At 45.6% G+C, this 19287-nt stretch overlaps 3 protein-coding genes across 6 annotated transcripts in view; 1 reads left to right on the top strand and 2 right to left on the bottom strand.

Annotated features, from left to right (window-relative positions):
- nf1a (neurofibromin 1a) overlaps positions 1–19287 on the top strand; it is an 84678-nt gene that overhangs the window by 38425 nt on the left and 26966 nt on the right. For all 3 annotated transcript variants that reach the window (XM_069722508.1, XM_069722509.1, XM_069722507.1), the window contains 5 exons: positions 3438–3596; positions 5015–5112; positions 5302–5448; positions 5530–5676; positions 8625–8735. In XM_069722508.1, coding sequence (XP_069578609.1) covers positions 3438–3596; positions 5015–5112; positions 5302–5448; positions 5530–5676; positions 8625–8735 — 662 coding nt within the window. The remainder of the gene's footprint in view (positions 1–3437; positions 3597–5014; positions 5113–5301; positions 5449–5529; positions 5677–8624; positions 8736–19287) is intronic.
- Positions 11155–15780, bottom strand: LOC138635158 (oligodendrocyte-myelin glycoprotein-like). Its single transcript, XM_069722519.1, has 3 exons — positions 15038–15780; positions 13683–13890; positions 11155–13195 (listed from the first exon to the last, which is right to left on the bottom strand). The coding sequence occupies exons 2-3, from the start codon at positions 13877–13879 to the stop codon at positions 12229–12231; spliced, it is 1164 nt and encodes a 387-aa protein (XP_069578620.1). The 5' UTR covers positions 13880–13890; positions 15038–15780; the 3' UTR covers positions 11155–12228.
- On the bottom strand, positions 16883–18844 carry LOC138635157 (uncharacterized). Of its 2 annotated transcripts, none has more exons than XM_069722518.1 (2): positions 18741–18844; positions 16883–18199 (listed from the first exon to the last, which is right to left on the bottom strand). In XM_069722518.1, the coding sequence occupies exon 2, from the start codon at positions 18164–18166 to the stop codon at positions 16985–16987; it is 1182 nt and encodes a 393-aa protein (XP_069578619.1). In that variant the 5' UTR covers positions 18167–18199; positions 18741–18844; the 3' UTR covers positions 16883–16984. The 2 variants fall into 2 exon arrangements, with proteins under 2 accessions (XP_069578619.1, XP_069578617.1); XM_069722516.1 differs by having other exon boundaries at positions 18745–18844.

Raw genomic sequence — 19287 nt, 5'->3', positions numbered from 1 at the left:
GGTCGCCTAAAACAGCTCACTGAAACAATCCATCATTCCTCCTGGAAAGGGATGAATTTAAAAGATTGTCTCATGTGAACCTGCATGACTTTAATAAGTCAAATCAAAGCAAGTGTGAAAACGGATAAATCATGGTATCTTCTACAAAGACACTCTAAAATGGCCTAGACAGGTTTGTTGGTAGAAGATTATAAATAATTTAACTTGATTATAGTGATATTTCTTATAAACACGATGGATTCACGAGTGGATAATCTCACCTCCTCCCTCCACCTGTGTCTGCTCTGCACCCTGTGCAGCAGAGGTGGAGCTCCGCCCACAGTGAGACACAGAAATCAGAGGACACAAACAGCAGAGGTGGAGCTCTGCCCACAGTGAGACACAGAGATCAGAGGACACAAACAGCACAGAGTCTCAAACTGAGTTGGAAACAAACGGTGCTCAGAAATTAGATAAATAACATAAATGCAATATTTTAAATGGAGGGCAGCAGAGGGGGCGGAGCTATAAAGAGTGTCTGTCACTGAGTGAGAGAGATCAAAGTTACACCAACTTTTCAAATTAAAAGCCCTCCAGTTTCACATCCTGACGTACAGTGGTGTGAAAAAGTGTTTGCCTCATTCCTGATTTCCAATTTTTTTGCATGTCTGTCACACTTAAATGTTTCAGATCATCAAACAAATTTAACTATTAGTCAAAGATAACACAAGTAAACACAAAATGCAGTTTTTAAATGAAGGTTTTTATTATTAAGGGAGAAAAACAATCCAAACCCACATGGCCCTGTGTGAAAAAGTGTTTCCCCCTCCTGTTAAAACATAACTTAACTGTGGTTCATCACACCTGAGTTCAATTTCTCGAGCCACACCCAGGCCTGATTACTGCCACACCTGTTCTCAATCAAGAAATCACTTCAATAGGACCTGCCTGACAAAGTGAAGTAGACCAGAAGATCCTCAGAAGATAGACATCATGCTGAGATCCAAAGAAATTCAGGAACAAATGAGAAAGAAAGTAATTGAGATCTATCAGTCTGGAAAAGGTTCTAAAGCCATTTCTAAAGCTTTGGGACTCCAGAGAACCACAGTGAGAACCATTATCCACAAATGGAGAAAACACGGAACAGTGGTGAACCTTCCCAGGAGCGGCCGGCCGACCAGAATTACCCCGAGAGAGCAGAGACGACTCATCCGAGAGGTCACAAAAGACCCCACGACAACATCCAAAGAACTGCAGGCCTCACTTGCCTCAGTTCAGGTCAGTGTTCATGACTCCACCAGAAGAAAGAGACTCGGCAGAAATGGCTGCATGGCAGAGTTCCAAGACCAAAACCACCGCTGAGCAAAAACAACATTAAGGCTCATCTTGTTTTTGCCAGAAAACATCTTGATGATCCCCGAGACTTTTGGGAAAATACTCTGTGGACTGATGAGACCAAAGTTGAACTTTTTGGAAGGTGTGTGTCCCGTTACATCTGGTGTAAAAGTAACACCGCATTTCAGAAGAAGAACCTCATACCAACAGTAAAATATGGTGGTGGTAGTGTGATGGTCTGGGGCTGTTTTACTGCTTCAGGACCTGGAAGACTTGCTGTGATAAATGGAACCATGAATTCTACCGTCTACCAAAACATCCTGAAGGAGAACGTCCGGCCGTCTGTTCGTGACCTCAAGCTGAAGCCAACTTGGGTTCTGCAGCAGGACAATGATCCAAAACACACCAGCAAGTCCACCTCTGAATGGATGAAGAGAAACAAAATGAAGACTTTGGAGTGGCCTCGTCAAAGTCCTGACCTGAATCTATTGAGATGCTGTGGCATGACCTTAAAAAGGAGGTTGGTGCTGGAAAACCCTCCAATGTGGCTGAATTACAACAACAACTCTGTAAAGATGAGTGGGCCAACATTCCTCCACAGCTGGAAAAGACTCATCGCAAGTTATCACAAATGCTTGATTGCAGTTGTTGCTGCTGAGGGTGGTCCAACCAGTTATTAGGTTTAGGGGGAAACACTCTTTCACACAGGGCCATGTGGGTTTGGATTGTTTTTCTCCCTTAATAATTAAAACCTTCATTTAAAAGCTACATTTTGTGTTTACTTGTTATCTTTGACTAATATTTAAATTTGTTTGATGATCTGAAACATTTAAGTGTGACAAACATGCAAAAAAATAAGAAATCAGGAAGGGTGGGCAAACACTTTTTCACACCACTGTAAACCCTACTGATGATGGCCAAGTCGTCTGTGGTGGGCGAAGCCAATTACTTAAACTTCAGCCTGTAAAAGAGACTTAAAGTGAGGCTTTTCTTGCCTTTGTGCAGTTGTGTTTGTTGAACTCAGCTCAGCATCATCTGAGTGTCAGAGAGCATCAGCAGCCAAATCACTTCATATGTTAAAAGTAGGATTTAGTCCTAAATATAAAATGCTATCTTGCTATTGTAGCGTTGTCCATATTGGGCGGAGGAAGTTTTAAAATGAGTTCGTTTTGTTGCTTAAGGTCAGCTTCAGCCCATATAATCACATCCTATGTGCAGTAAGGTGGTCATGTGACCGCGGTAAGAAGAAAGTGAAAAAGAGTGGACACAACATAGGTTTGTTTATGAGCGACAGGTGGATTATTTTCTTGGTGTTTGATATCAGAGAGAGGAGCTCAGCAGGACGTACAAACTAATGAATTAAACCTGAATGTGGAGTCATCCCTGGGACTTTAAGTATGTACGAGTTCAAACTATCAATCTGCTGATGTAGAGAAGTTGCATTGAAGCGGATCCCCTTCTGCTTTACAAAAATAACTAGGTTTAAACTGCTGCAGGATTTCAGGCTCTGAACTGTGATGGATCTCTGCAAATCCTCTGAAACAGGTGAACATGGTCAGTTTGAGGTCTGGCTGCAGGTTTACAATACAAAGTGATGAGCGTTTGATTGACAGGTGATGAGTGAGGGACACACTGACCCCTCCTCATCACGGTGATCCCTCCATCGTGTGGTCTGTGCGTTGTCGTGGTGTTGGACGGTCACCTGTCCATCCGCTGCTTGGTTCCATCACTCACGGCTCTCTGCCTGCCATCCACCATCTGCTCTGTGTTTCCATCCTTCACCAGCAGAGGGCGACCGTCGGGTTCCTCATCTTGCTTTCCCTCTCTGAGCTCTTTCTGTCGCTGTAACCATTCTCACGTTACAGCCCAGAATGAACTGCCTCTCCACGCCTTCCTCCACCTCCTGAAGCCGCCATCTTTTTCTGGCTCAGCTCACATGATTGACACGTGTATATTTTGTTTTTCTCATCATTTCTTTCTTTACTCTTTAATGTACTGAAATACATTTTCAATATTTTCTCCTTCCCTTTGCTCAAACTGGATCCTCTCTCATCTGTTCTCCACCTCCCCATTGTTCTCCCCTCTGTCCTCCTCCTCTGCTCCCTCCATCCTCCTTCACACAGGTGGTGAGTCAGCGTTTCCCGCAGAACAGCATCGGCGCGGTGGGCAGTGCCATGTTCCTGCGCTTCGTCAACCCAGCTATCGTGTCTCCTTATGAGGCCGGTATCCTGGAGAAGAAGCCCCTGCCCAGGATAGAGCGTGGCCTCAAACTCATGTCCAAGGTAAGGCTTCCCCTGGTGGTGGTGTAGTGTGGTGTGGTGTGTGTGTGTGTGTGGTGGTGCGGGAGTGGGGAGTTCAATCCACATGTTGCTGCTTTTTTCACTCTTATGATCACAGACTGGATATAAAAGAGTTCGTAGCTTCAGGTCTGTAAAATGGTTCCGATCCAGAAGTGTCTTCAGCTGCAATACCAGCGAGTGCCACTAGAGGTCGGCTCCAAAAAGCCTCCGGCTCCATAGACTCCCATTCAACTTCTCTCATCAAATCCAAAGTGAATAAAATGTGTCCACCAGTTATCTCGGTGTTGTTAGCTAAAGTCACTCCTTCTTATTAGTTTTCTGGAGGTCCATCTGAAAATAATCCCTCATTCATTAGAAAAGAAGATTCAAGAAGACCTGTTTTTGGGGGGCGTGTCTGTTTGATTGACAGGCCTGTGGTGCAGTCAGGTTACAGCTATCGGTGGGCGGGACGTAGTATCGTCAGGTTTCCGATCAGATCGGTCAGATCCACCTCTGGCTCCTCCCCCCAGCTCGTCCAAATATGGTCACTTCCTGCTCCAAACCGCTCCGAACTATCAAGATGGTGACGGACAGAATCTGAACTGGAGGATTCATAACGTTCACAAACCAACGATGACATCACTGATGGTTGATGACATCACTGATGGTTGGTGGAGAGACCTGAGTGAGCGAGGTGGGCTGCAACAGGTCGGACAGATAGGCTCCATTTAAACACCTGTAAACAAACACTAAGATTTTAAAATCAATCCTTCAGGCAGCCAATGAAGAGATTTTAAGGTTGGTTTAACGTGCTCACGCTTACGTCAGTTCCGCTTACGTGTTCCAATTAGAAGACTCGCTGCAGCATTCTGCACCAACTGGAGTCGAGATAAAAGATTCCAACATACAGAGAGTTGCAATAGTCCAACCGAGAGGAGATAAATGCATGAATGACGTTCTGCATGTCTTCTGAGGAGAGAGAAGGGTTGACCTCAGCTGAACAATGGAACAACGGATTAAATCTGGAGCTCTAATTTAAAGGAGGAATCTAAAATCACACCTTTACATGATGTTTACAGCAGTTTGCCATACAGCCAACCAGATGAGAGACGGTCCGGTGTCACCGCGGGAGGACGAGAGCAGCATCTCTGTTTCACCTGTTGACTCGGTTCATTTTCCCTCGCTGAACTGTTCCTTTCTCCACTTCAAGTGAAACTGCCATAAATACACTTTAATGATGAGTTATTCACAGCTGTGTGTTCACAGACGGATATTTTGCAGTCAAGCCCTTAAATGAGTTGCTGTTCATCAAACCTCCGTGACCCGGTCTGTGTTCCCAGTATGTGGAGTTTCATGTGTGACAGCAGCTCCTCAGAGCAGTTCGGACCGCTTTAACCTGATTCTTCTGTCTTTTCCTCCAGATTCTGCAGAGCATCGCAAACCACGTCCTGTTTACAAAAGAGGAGCACATGAGGCCTTTTAATGACTTTGTGAAGAGCAACTTCGATGCAGCCAGAAGGTGAGACGCTTTATTCAGACGTCATGACAGAAAAACTAAAGAAAGTTCACTGTCTGAGCAAACCTCCTTTAAAAGAGGAAAGCATGTTCGTTGTGTTCCTGTCCACCACTGCAGGGTTTATAGATTCTGCACACTCAGCAGAGGTACCAGCTGTAGAGCTTCATCCGTTATCTCTCCTCCCCCCCACAGGTTCTTCCTGGACATCGCGTCGGACTCTCCGCCCAGCGACTCGGTCAACCACAGTCTGTCCTTCATCAGCGACGGTAACGTCCTGGCGCTGCACCGCCTGCTGTGGAACAACCAGGAGCGGATCGGCCAGTACCTGTCCAGTAACAGGTCACTGATCACGTCCTCCACTGCTCAACACCACTGTGAAATCATTTTGCTATTAAGTTATTAATTAGGATCTTCTTCCAGGGACCACAAGGCTGTAGGCAGGCGACCTTTTGACAAGATGGCGACCCTGCTGGCCTACCTGGGACCCCCAGAGCACAAACCTGTGGCGGACACCCACTGGTCCAGTCTCAACCTCACCAGCTCCAAGTTCGAGGAGTTCATGACCAGGTAAGGTCACCAGTCACTGAAGCGCACCGCCAGCAGGAGGCTCATGTAGGAACCATACAACAGATCCACCTGTCCCACAATGCACCAGCTGCTGCTGTTGTGACGTAGATAGGTTGTTGTGAGGTAGATAGGTTGTTGTGACGTAGATAGGTTGTTGTGACGTAGATAGGTTGTTGTGACGTAGATAGGTTGTTGTGACGTAGATAGATTGTTGTGACGTAGATAGGTTGTTGTGAGGTAGATAGGTTGTTGTGACGTAGATAGGTTGTTGTGAGGTAGATAGGTTGTTGTGAGGTAGATAGGTTGTTGTGACGTAGATAGGTTGTTGTGAGGTAGATAGGTTGTTGTGACGTAGATAGGTTATTGTGACGTAGATGGGTTGTTGTGACGTAGATGGGTTGTTGTGACGTAGATAGGTTGTTGTGACGTAGATAGGTTGTTGTGAGGTAGATAGGTTGTTGTGACGTAGATAGGTTGTTGTGACGTAGATAGGTTATTGTGACGTAGATAGGTTGTTGTGACGTAGATGGGTTATTGTGACGTAGATAGGTTGTTGTGACGTAGATAGGTTGTTGTGACGTAGATAGATAGTTGTGAGGTAGATAGGTTGTTGTGACGTAGATAGGTTGTTGTGAGGTAGATAGGTTGTTGTGACGTAGATAGATAGTTGTGAGGTAGATAGGTTGTTGTGACGTAGATAGGTTGTTGTGACGTAGATAGGCTGTTGTGCTGTAGATAGATAGTTGTGAGGAAGATAGGTTGTTGTGACGTAGATAGGTTGTTGTGACGTAGATAGGTTGTTGTGACGTAGATAGGTTATTGTGACGTAGATAGGTTGTTGTGAGGTAGATAGGTTGTTGTGACGTAGATAGGTTGTTGTGACGTAGATAGATAGTTGTGAGGAAGATAGGTTGTTGTGACGTAGATAGGTTGTTGTGACGTAGATAGGTTGTTGTGACGTAGATAGGTTGTTGTGAGGTAGATAGGTTGTTGTGACGTAGATAGGTTGTTGTGACGTAGATAGATAGTTGTGAGGTAGATAGGTTGTTGTGAGGTAGATAGGTTGTTGTGACGTAGATAGATAGTTGTGAGGTAGATAGGTTGTTGTGACGTAGATAGATAGTTGTGAGGTAGATAGGTTGTTGTGACGTAGATGGGTTGTTGTGATGTAGATAGGTTATTGTGACGTAGATAGATAGTTGTGAGGTAGATAGGTTGTTGTGACGTAGATAGATAGTTGTGAGGCAGATAGGTTGTTGTGAGGCAGATGGGTTGTTGTGACGTAGATAGGTTATTGTGAGGTAGATAGGTTGTTGTGACGTAGATAAGTTATTGTGACGTAGATAGGTTGTTGTGACGTAGATGGGTTGTTGTGACGTAGATAGGTTGTTGTGACGTAGATAGGTTATTGTGACGTAGATGGGTTGTTGTGACGTAGATGGGTTGTTGTGACGTAGATGGGTTGTTGTGAGGTAGATAGGTTGTTGTGACGTAGATAGGTTGTTGTGACGTAGATAGATAGTTGTGAGGTAGATAGGTTGTTGTGACGTAGATAGGTTGTTGTGACGTAGATAGATAGTTGTGAGGTAGATAGGTTGTTGTGACGTAGATAGGTTATTGTGACGTAGATAGGTTGTTGTGACGTAGATAGGTTGTTGTGAGGTAGATAGGTTGTTGTGACGTAGATAGGCTGTTGTGCTGTAGATAGATAGTTGTGAGGAAGATAGGTTGTTGTGACGTAGATAGGTTGTTGTGACGTAGATAGGTTGTTGTGACGTAGATAGGTTATTGTGACGTGGTTAGGTTGTTGTGAGGTAGATAGGTTGTTGTGAGGTAGATAGGTTGTTGTGACGTAGATAGGTTGTTGTGAGGTAGATAGGTTGTTGTGAGGTAGATAGGTTGTTGTGAGGTAGATAGGTTGTTGTGACGTAGATAGGTTGTTGTGAGGTAGATAGGTTGTTGTGACGTAGATAGGCTGTTGTGCTGTAGATAGATAGTTGTGAGGAAGATAGGTTGTTGTGACGTAGATAGGTTGTTGTGACGTAGATAGGCTGTTGTGCTGTAGATAGATAGTTGTGAGGAAGATAGGTTGTTGTGATGTAGATAGGTTGTTGTGACGTAGATAGGTTGTTCTGACGTAGATAGGTTATTGTGAGGTAGATAGGTTGTTGTGACGTAGATAGGTTGTTGTGACGTAGATAGATAGTTGTGACGTAGATAGGTTGTTGTGAGGTAGATAGGTTGTTGTGACGTAGATAGATAGTTGTGAGGTAGATAGGTTGTTGTGACGTAGATAGATAGTTGTGACGTAGATAGATAGTTGTGAGGTAGATAGGTTGTTGTGACGTAGATGGGTTGTTGTGACGTAGATAGGTTGTTGTGACGTAGATAGGTTATTGTGACGTAGATAGATAGTTGTGAGGTAGATAGGTTGTTGTGACGTAGATAGATAGTTGTGAGGTAGATAGGTTGTTGTGACGTAGATGGGTTGTTGTGACGTAGATAGGTTATTGTGACGTAGATAGGTTGTTGTGACGTAGATCGGTTAGGTTTTAGCTCCGCCTATAAAAACCTGAGGTAAAGATGGAGGAGAAACTGTTCAACAGTTTAAATCCATATTTCAGTGCAACAAAGTTTTCTATCTTTGCAGAATCTTCCACGACTCATTTCACACATATAATGTAATGAGGAGAAAATCATGGAATTCGCTTCACAGCATCTTTAAGGGAACGTGCCATTTAATACAGTGATTTAGTACCATTCAATTCATGTACTTTATCTGAATTGGTAGGATTGGTTGATTTTTCCAAACACATTAATAAACATACTGAAATAGTATAATAATATGACATAAAACATAAAAGGGTCCTCAGGTGTTTTGATGCCACAGCACCAGATCATGTCAGACAGGTGAAGGTGACGGATGTGATCTCTGGTTTGTTCTGCAGACACCAAGTCCACGAGAAGGAGGAGTTCAAAGCCTTGAAAACCCTCAACATCTTCTACCAAGCAGGAACCTCCAAGACGGGGAACCCGGTGTTCTACTACGTGGCCCGCAGGTAGGACCCCCCACAAAATATGCAAATGTTCAAAACAAAATATCAGAATCTATAAATATTCAAATATAATTCATTTCTGAAGTTAAACTACGGGACACGAGGCGCTATACTGGAACCATTTAAGAGAAGGTTAGAAACACAGAACTGGGTTCATAAACAAATATCAACTATTGATTTTATTTACTCATTTTTATTTGCAAAAACAAAGGTTGAATTTGGTGAGCAGCAGTTTCAGAACCTGCAGGTTTGAGAGATCAGCGGTTCTGTTCACCAGGATGCACATCTGTTGTTCTCCATACTGACAGCTGTACAGATGTGTGGACATGCTGAATGCTTCTTTTCAGGGAATCCAAACGCTTCATGCGTTTCATCAGGTCCACATATTGAAATCATCAGGAGGAACTTTTAGATCAGGCAGCGCGCCGGTCTACCGTTGGTCCTTTTTTTTTTGCCGGATGCTCTGAGGTTCGGACCTGCGGTTCCTGATCCAGATCAGGCCACCTGCTGAGCAGCAGAGTACTGAATGTGTGGTGGGCCAAGTTTACAGCATTCCTACCGTGGAGACAGAACCTGTAGGATGACACAATAACTGAAGGGACAGGAAATCAGAACTGTCGTTTCAACACAGTTCTGCTGTTTGTGCTCTGCTCACTTTATTCTGGTAGAACCTTCGTTACTGGTTCCTGGTCCAGACTTCCAGAGTACTGCTGAAGGCAGTAATGTAGTTTATGTGGTAAACATGCGTACGCCCCATATCCACGAAGACAGCTCCAAGAATTCCCACCAAAACAAGGATATGTGACAGCATGTGTTTGTTACAGAACTTTGACCCGGCTGGTTTTAGTGTTGCAGGTCCAGAGTTTACAGACACATTTCACTCTGAACCGCCTTCATGGAGAACAACAGCTGATCAAAGTGGATTATTTATTCTGGAGGACAAAGTCACACACACACACACACACACACACACACACACACACACACACACACACACACACACACACACACACACACACACACACACACACACACACACACACACACACACACACACACACACACACACACACACACACACAGAGAGACACACACACACACACACACAGAGAGAGAGACACACACACACATGCACACACAGAGAGAGACACGCACACACACACACACACACAGACACACACACACACACACACACACACACACACACACACACACACACACACACACACACACACACACACACACACACAAAGAGACACACACACACACGCACACACAGAGAGAGAGACACACACACACACACACACACACACACAGAGAGACACACACACACGCACACACAGAGAGAGACACACACACACATGCACACACAGAGAGAGACACGCACACACACACACACACACACACACACACACACACAGAGACACACACACACACACACACACACACAGACACACACACACACACACACACACACACACACACACACACGCACACACACACACAAAGAGAGACACACACACACACGCACACACAGAGAGAGAGACACACACACACACACACACACACACACAGAGAGAGGCACACACACACACACACACACAGAGACAAACACACACACACACACACACACACACACACACACACACACACACACACACACACACACACACACACACACACACACACACACACACACACACACACACACACACACACCAGATCCACAGTCACACATGTGTTTGTATGTTCTGGTTTGTTCAGCTTTAACTCATTACTCGTCTTTCTAACTTCAATGTTCCTAAAAATACTAAAGTTCAGCTAATGAGACTCATTAACATCTAATAATATCTAATAATATCTAATAACTTCAAATAATATCTAATACTATCTAACAATATCTAATAATATCTAACAATATCTAATAACATCGAATAATATCGAATAATATCTAATACTATCTAACAATATCTAATAATATCTAATAACATCTAATAATATCTAACAATATCTGATAATATCTAATAACATCTAATAATATCTAACAATATCTGATAATATCTAACAATATCTGATAATATCTAATAACATCTAATAATATCTAATAACATCTAATAATATCTAACAATATCTGATAATATCTAATAACATCTAATAATATCTAACAATATCTAATAATATCTAACAATATCTGATAATATCTAATAACATCTGATAATATCTAATAATATCTACCAATATCTAATACTATCTAACAATATCTAATAACATCTAATAATATCTAACAATATCTAATAATATCTAATAACATCTAATAATATCTAATAACATTTAACAATATCTAATAATAATATCTAATAACAGCTAATATATTAGGATGTGGGAGGTGTTTGAACAGACCGTTAACAGGAGGTTAGTTGGAGTCTCCTTTGAGTTTATTTAATACTTTCAGCTTCATACAACAGGATTCATATGATCATCTAACACATGTAGCACAACAGATAACGGAAAATCTTCTCACAGATTTTCATCTTCACTTTAAATCCTATTAATGTGTTGATCACAGATATCAAAATATTTTTATTTCAGTCGTAAAAGTCTTATCTGTTTATTAGAATTAATATAATTTTAAGTTATTTTATTTTTCTCAAAGCAGGATAATATCAGTAGTGACATGTTGTCCCATAACTCCATACAGAACATGACTTCTCTCATCAGTACATGATGGATATTTATTACAGCAACAATAACAACACTTCTCAGTAGTTCACTGCTGGACTGACGGCTCTCACATTTTAATTGGGAATTAACTGCAAGACAAACTTCACTGGACTTCAGACCCAAACATGATGTCGGTGTCGGTCACTGCTCGGACACATCAGAGGAGGGGCCGCGAAGAGATGACATCATTCAAACCTGAAACATGTGGAAACGAGGTCAGATGGAGAACAGGTGGAGCTGCAGTCAGATGAATCATCGTTGTTTAGGAAATCATAAATTCATTTATTGTAGAGCTGTGATTGCAGCGCTCCAATATTAAACAACTATTAGAGAACAAATCCTTTTGCTCTGATTAATAACTGCATGCTGTGGTTTTGAAACAGCAGCCGTACATTGTTAAATGACGCTGGAGTTCATCTTATTGAACAGTACATGGTGGGAAAAGGTTAAAACGCTTGGTAACTCTGCTTCGTGACTTTATTACATCATTCTGTTTTAATGGATGTCATCATGTAATTCAATTTTTTCCACTTTTCTATAAATCCACGTTCACTAGCCCTTTATTGTAACGCTCTTGGCTCCTCCCCCAGTGACAGGGAGTCTGTTCGGTTCTGAACGGTCCAGCAGGGCTACATGTAGCGCTAGCATTAGCATCACCTCTAATGAAGAAAGCACAGCAGTGTGTCAGTATGCAGGCATTATACTGAGAGCTGTCACCGTGACAACGACAGGAGGCAGTAACAGGTGCATCAGTTTGTAATGAACGTGGAGATTGTCAGAAAGAGGCGAGAGCTCCCGCCGTGAGGACGACGGTCAGGGTGACGGTCCACCGAGTCGTGAGTCCTGCAGCTTTGTTCCGAGGGTTCGCCACCACAGGCTTCTTGGTCGAAGGCCACGGACGTCCGGTTGTGCTTGTGTGTGTGGAGAAACTGTCCAAACTGGTGGAAGAGGTCCAGACGAACACGGCGCGGTCCTCCGACTCGTCCGGGTACGCTCCGGTCTCCAGGAGAGCAGATTTGGCCTGATAGCTGGCCGTGACCTCCGTAGTCCTCGCAGGCGACGCAGCGTCGGGCTCCTCTCTGCTGCTCACCCACAGAGGAGGGAGGGTGCCCAGAGCAGAGGGCCTCGCCTTCCCTGCCGTGGCCTCCTGGTTCTGTCCACAGATGGGTCGGGTGTAACAGGGACAACCCAACACGGTTGCCCGGGTTTTCTCAGCCCATCTGAGAAGCCCGGTCATGTTCTCCTCGTCCTCACAAGCCCAGGGGTTGTCCCCGAGGCTCATCACCGCCAGCGCCGTCAGGTTCTCAAAGGCCCCCTCGGACAACCAGGAGAAGCGGTTAGCGTGCAGGTAGAACCGGGCCAGCCGGGCCAGCCGGTCCAGGGATCCAGGCAGGATCTGCACCAGATAGTTGTGTGACAGGTCGATGCTCTCCAGGTTGTGAGGCATGTTGGTGGGCACGGTCCAGAACTTGTTGTGACTGAGGTTGAGAACCTGGAGACTCAGCAGCGTGTTGTTGATGAAGACCACTCTCTCCAGCTCGTTTTCCGACAGGTCCAGAACCTTCAGGTTCCAGTGGTACGCCGTGTCGTTCTTGTCCAGCGAGCGCAGGTGGTTCCCCGCCGCTCGGATGTCCCACAGGGACCGCGGCAGGGCGGGCGGCAGGTGGTCCAGCCGGTTGTAGGACAGGTCCAGGGTCCGCAGGTGGGCATAGTGGCTGAGCTGACCGTCCAGAGCCTGCAGGCTGCAGGAGGAGGGGCGGGGTCAAACACACAGACGTGATTAGAGATGTCATGTAGAGTTGTTTCCATAGATTACTGCTCACATGATCAATAATGTTGGAGGCTCACTACTGATCAAACTTCCAGGAACTCATCTCTCTTATCTACAAAGTAGTTTCCAAGAAAGAAACATCTCCGAAAGCTTTAAAGTGGCTCAGATGAAACTCCACCCACTCGGCTGCAGCTGATGAAGCCCTGCGAGCTGATTGGATGCTCCGCTGTGACTCTGAATGTGTTTTGGAGACAGCGACTGTTCATCTTGCTCTTCTAGCATATAAAGAACCCACATGAGCCCGTTAAGACTTCAAACCTGCTTTTTATTGGAGGAGTCAAACAGCTGTCCTGCACTCAGCCCCGGGAGAGTCCTGATCCTGAACAAAGAGGAACGAGGACTTGACTCCGCCTCCAGGTACCTGAGTGCTTCTGGATCAGGACCACAGTGAGACTCACCTGTTGAAGGAGAGGTTGAGGAAGCGGATGTTGTGCTGCAGACCGAGCGGCAGCTTGGTGAGACCTCGCGAGGAGCAGTCGACGACGCGGTGGCCCCCGCTGCAGGAGCAAACGGCGGGGCAGATGGACAGCACCCGGCCCCCCAGCAGCAGCAGGAGGAGCAGGAGGAGCAGGGAGGAGGCGCAGCATGCAGCCATGGCCGGGGGCTCTGCACAGGGACACAGAAGGAGAATGTAGTGTTAAAAGCTTCCGTGTTATATGTGTCTGTCAGAGGTCCACATCATCCTCTGATGTTCTGGGACGGATTGTTTTAACAGCAGAACATCCGAGCTCAGCGCCTGTCAGGACCGGACCGACACCACCGTCGGGTCCAAGTGAAACCGATCAACGTGGACCTTCAGGACCTTCATGGTTCCTGACGATGAATCCGGAAACTTTCACCTCCTGAGAAACGGACGTTCCCGTCCGTCTCAGCTGCTCATTGGCTGACGGAGTATTTAGAGCAGCTGATGGTGAACCTGAGAGTGACGTGAGCCTCGACAGCCTCCGGGTCCGGTTCTACCGAGTGTTGCTTTTCTAAAACCTGACTGTGTTCGGCTGGAATTCTTCTTTTTACATTTTCTTCTTGTTTAAAATTAGTTAAATGCTGTGTGTGACTTGTTCCTCACTTTGTCCTGATTTGATATCGTGAGGTTTTTTAAGTTCTTCCTCTCTTCATGTTTATGTTCAGACTTTCATTGTGACCAGAACTCTGGTCGTGTGGTAGCCGAGCTGTGTGGTCATGATGAGCCCTGCTGTATGTAGCGCTGCTGATTGGAGCCTCATGCTCTGACATCACCTGTCTGTGCGAGTAGAGCAGGTGACTGTCCGGTGTTGATGATGTCTGATGATGGCTCAGGTGGAAGAATAAAAGCAGAGCGGCTTGGTTGAACCCAGACGGTCCCTCGGAGCGTCCTGACGGGACCCGCCTGGTTCCAAAGTGGGACTCGGGATGCGTTGGGAGGCGGTCCTGTCTGCCAGGCAGGTTGAAGTGGTGCCAGCGGGACCGGAGCTCCGTGTGCTGCAGTCCCACTCGGCTGTGGGACTGCAGACATTCGGATGTGTTTGTGTCCAGCAGTGGACATGTGGTGGGACACGTCCCACAGAGGGGATGTTAGTGATGTCAGGGACAACCACACAAAGAATCTGTGTGTGTTTAAATGCTCTGGTGTCTCCGTGGAATACTGAAAGCAGAACTCTGCATAGCGACAGCGACAGGAATAGCTTCCTCCTTCATGAGGCGGCGCAGCACCACAGTACTTTACTGCATTAACGGGAAGCAGCTCTCCTCCGTCTCCTTCCTCCTCATCACTCACCTCGTCCTCTCTAGTGTCCGTCCGTCATGTCTCCTCCCGTCGTCTCCTCCACCTCCAGCCGCTGCAGGGCGGTACCGCTCTCAGCCTCCTGTTGTTGTGGTTGCAGTGGAGGTTGTGTTGTTGGACCGAACATGCTGCCTCGGAGCTGCAGCCGCCGTCCTGCTCGCCGCTCTGCAGGCTGCTGCTGCAGCTGGAGGAGAGAATCGGGGGAGGGAGGGAGGGGGTGCAGCAGGCCGGCCCACTCTGCTGCTGATGAGGCAGTGTGTGTGTGTGTGTGTGTGTGTGTGTGTGTGTGTGTGTGTGTGTGTGTGTGTGTGTGTGTGTGTGTGTGTGTGTGTGTGTGTGTGTGTGTGTGTGTGTGTGTGTGTGTGTGTGTGTGTGTGTGCTGACAGCAGCAGCTCTCTCCTCTACATACATTGTTCTCCACACTGAAGGAACAGTTCTTCTCTTCTCTACACTCTCCTTTAGGACTTTGATTTTTGTATTTGATGATTACTTTTCTCATTAAATGACGAATGCCGAAGGTGTTTGACCACTTTCACCTCTTTAGCCTCTTGCAGCTGCTTTGGTTGGACTGTCTTGGTTCAGACATGTTGATGATACCAGTGTGTGCAGTGATGATGAAGCAGCTGCTTCTACAGCACATTTCAGATCTTTGCTTTTATATTGTGGTCGATCTCACTTCTCTGTGAAACACAGCGAACACAGAGACCAGCTGATTAACATAAACACATACTAGAGAAATTATTCCTGCATTAAAAATCAGTTAATGCATTAATATATAGTTAAAAGACTCGATTTTATTGACAGCATTAAAGTACAAACCCATTTCCAAAGAAGTAGGGATGCTGTGTAAAATATATAAAAAAAAAAAAAACGGACTGCAATAATTTACAAATCACATAAACTCGCATTTAATTGCAAATAGAATAAAAAAAAAAAACATATCAAATGTTGAAACTGAGAAATTTAAACATATGCTGCCATCCAGACAACGTCTCTTTCAGGGAAGGTCTTGTTTATTTCAGCAGAACAACGTCCAACCACATTCTGCACGTATTCCAACAGCATGGTTCTCTAGTAGAAGAGTCCGCTGATAAACTGGCCTCCTGCAGTCCAGACCTGTCAATCATTGAAAACATCTGGAGCATCAGGACATGAACAATACAACAAAGGAGACCCTGAACTGTTGAGCAGCTGAAATCCTCTATCTTTGTAGAGACGTGTTGCTGACATCAGATTCAAAATGAGAATATATTTTACATAAAATAATAACAATTCTCAGTTTCAACATTTAATATGTTGTCTTTGGTCTATTTGCAATAAAATATAGGTTCATGTGACTTGCAAATCATTGCAGTCTGTTTTTATTTATATTTTAAACTGCGTTCCAACTTTTTTGGAAACGGGGTTGTACATGAGAGTTTGCTTCAGTCCCTGTAATCATAGAAATGATGGTGGTTCATCATGTCACTAGATATAGACAGAAAACAGAGGCTCATATACATCTAATGTTAATTATATTGTAATAAAGATGCACTGCAGAAGGTGTAGCCTGAATGAACTGACATCTTTGTGAATCTTCTTTTCTAATGAATGAGGGATTATTTTCAGATGGACCTCCAGAAAACTAAGAAGAAGGAGTGACTTTAGCTAACAACACCGAGATAACTGATGGACACATTTTATTCACTTTGGATTTGATGAGAGAAGTTGAATGGGAGTCTATGGAGCCGGAGGCTTTTTGGAGCCGGAGGCTTTTTGGAGCCGACCTCTAGTGGCACTCAGTGGTATTGCAGCTGAAGACACTTCTGGATCGGAACCATTTTACAGACCTGAAGCTACGAACACTTTTATATCCAGTCTGTGATTAATACTGCTGGATGCTGATGACCATCGTTCCCTCTTTTCAGTTGCTGCTCCTCGACTTTTGGGGATCCAGGTCTCTCAGTGTTGCTCGATGCCCTCATTCTTTTTTGCCGGAGATTCTTCCACAGGTCCAGATGGATCAGAGGGGTTTCCAGACTGGACCTGACGGAGGTCCTCTGTGTTGTGATTGGTGGACGGAGGGTCGGTGGTTTGTGAAGACGTCGCTGAGTTTTCAGCCTCAGCAGCATCTCCTGTGCTTTTCATTCCTGGACCGGCTGCAGTCGACCCGTTGATCTTTCCTCCACCGGTCGGGCTCTCCGGGTTTTTATGTCCAAATGTTCCCTCCGGTGTGATGTCGTCCAGCTCCTCGTCCGTCTCTGGAAGCAGAGACAGTCTTCTGGACAGCCTCTGAGGCAGGAAGCTGGAGAGAGAGATCCGGTTGGATGACCTCAGTGACACCTGGCCGCTGTCAGTGCCGCTCTCGAGGAACGGTGACGGACCGGCCCAGTCCGTGGTGGTGATGTTCTGCTTCTGAAGCTTCCGTTTCTTGATGTAGATGCACAGGAAGCTAACCATCATCAGAATCAGGGTGCCACAGATCACACCTGCCACTGCTTTACTGTGGGCTGTTTTCTTTCTGGACTTTTTGTCTGCAGTGGTTTGTCTTGTCGTCGCCCTTGTGATGATGGATGTAGTGGACACAGAAGTTCTGTATTGGCCTGTGGATTGTGTTACATTGGTACCGGGCCCCGTGGACCCGTCCTCCCCAGGTGAGGTAGAGGTCAGGTGTGTAGAGCGTGCTGGACGTGTAGCCGGGCGGGTCGTTCCATCGGTGCTGAACTGGGAGGTTGGTGTCTCTGAGCTGCTGAGCATCGAAGCTTCTGTCATAGGCTCGGTTGGCTCGCTGGTCCGACGGGTCAGAACCAGTGTTGTGGACTTGATGCCCGCTGAGCTGGTGAACGGAGACAAGGTGGAGTCGGTTGGAGTTTCTGCTGTCAGAGTGACGAGGAGGAAGCTGTTCGTCCGAGCGGTCGGCTGTTCCTCGGGTGGAGTCACGTCAAATACTGTCGATGGTGTTGTGTCACGACCTTTGACCTCTGAGCTGGTCATCTCCCCCGGCGCTAGCAGGTTCTGAGTGAACTTCCTTCCTGGTACCTCGCTGCCTGTCACATTGATGAGGTTCTGACCTGAGGTGACGGCGCTGCTCGCCGTCAGCGGCAGCAGGCAGAAGTTGATGAAGCTGATGGGGTTGATGGTCATCGTTCTCCTCCGTCCCCTGCCTGGTTACCGTGGCTACAACACAGGAAGTGGTTTCATCAGAGTGAAGACAGCGGATGAGGAAACGCATTTTTCTTTGAGCAGAAAGTGGAACGTGTTGTGCAATGTAGCCTGGGTTACATCATTTCCTTAAAAATGTACCTCCAAATAGGCCCGTTACCATGGTTACATCTGATTCACTTCCATCTGTCTGATCACATTACATTACAAATGGATCACAATTACATGTTTCTTTGTTACCTGACGAAGAAATCAAACACACTTCGATATGAGTAAAATATGAGCATATATCACCTCGCAGAGATGTTTAAATTCTGCATCCGCTGTCAGTGAAGTGAGAAGCAGGTGGTCGACACCACAGCGGAGTGATTTCATGAGAACAGAGATTGATTTCAGTAAAATATGTAAATGGACCGCTCCAAGGCTGTTTAGTTGGAATCGTCTCTACGACTGTTTCACTTGTGGTTTTGCCGGTTTCTTGTTCAGATTTTTTTTCCCTTCAGTTTTGCATCAACATCGATTCAAAGCACTCAGATAAGAGACAGGTGAGACGTACCTACCTCCTGTACCTGTATTCAACCTTAAGCAGTCGTAGGATCTGTGTGCTGTCGGCCGTCTGCAGGATGTCTCTGGAGTGAAAGCAGGAAGTGTGTCCCCACATGGGTGACGCCTCACATCTTCACACTGACTCTTGCATCACTTTTACAGGAAATGTGACTATTTAAAGTGATGATGGCCTCGTACACCCTCCGTCCGCTGCGCTCAACACCGTTCATGTTCCAGGCCGAAGCCTTGCAGCAGTAACTGTTCTCGTCTCAGACTGAATAAATACAGCACATTTACGGTACGGGTGCTCGAAGCGACCAAAAAGGACCAAAAGAAACCCGACTTCACCAAATGGGTCATTTAATAGAAATATAACAAGTAGAAACTACATTATATTACATAGTATATGAAACTCAGTTCTAATTCTATGTTCCCATTGAGGAGGTGGAGGGATATTTCTAGTGATGAGCAGGATGTGATGTCATGATGATTTGTTCCAGATGTTCAGTTGACCAATCAGATCTCTGGGTCAGAACTACTGATTGTGTAATAATCTT

The sequence above is a fragment of the Brachyistius frenatus genome, unplaced genomic scaffold (assembly GCF_029030835.1).
Source record: "Brachyistius frenatus isolate BFR_SWC_R1_liver_20210118 unplaced genomic scaffold, ASM2903083v1 Contig_294, whole genome shotgun sequence".
Classification (NCBI taxonomy): Eukaryota; Metazoa; Chordata; class Actinopteri; family Embiotocidae; genus Brachyistius; species Brachyistius frenatus.
This window is presented reverse-complemented; position numbering and strand designations above follow the sequence as displayed.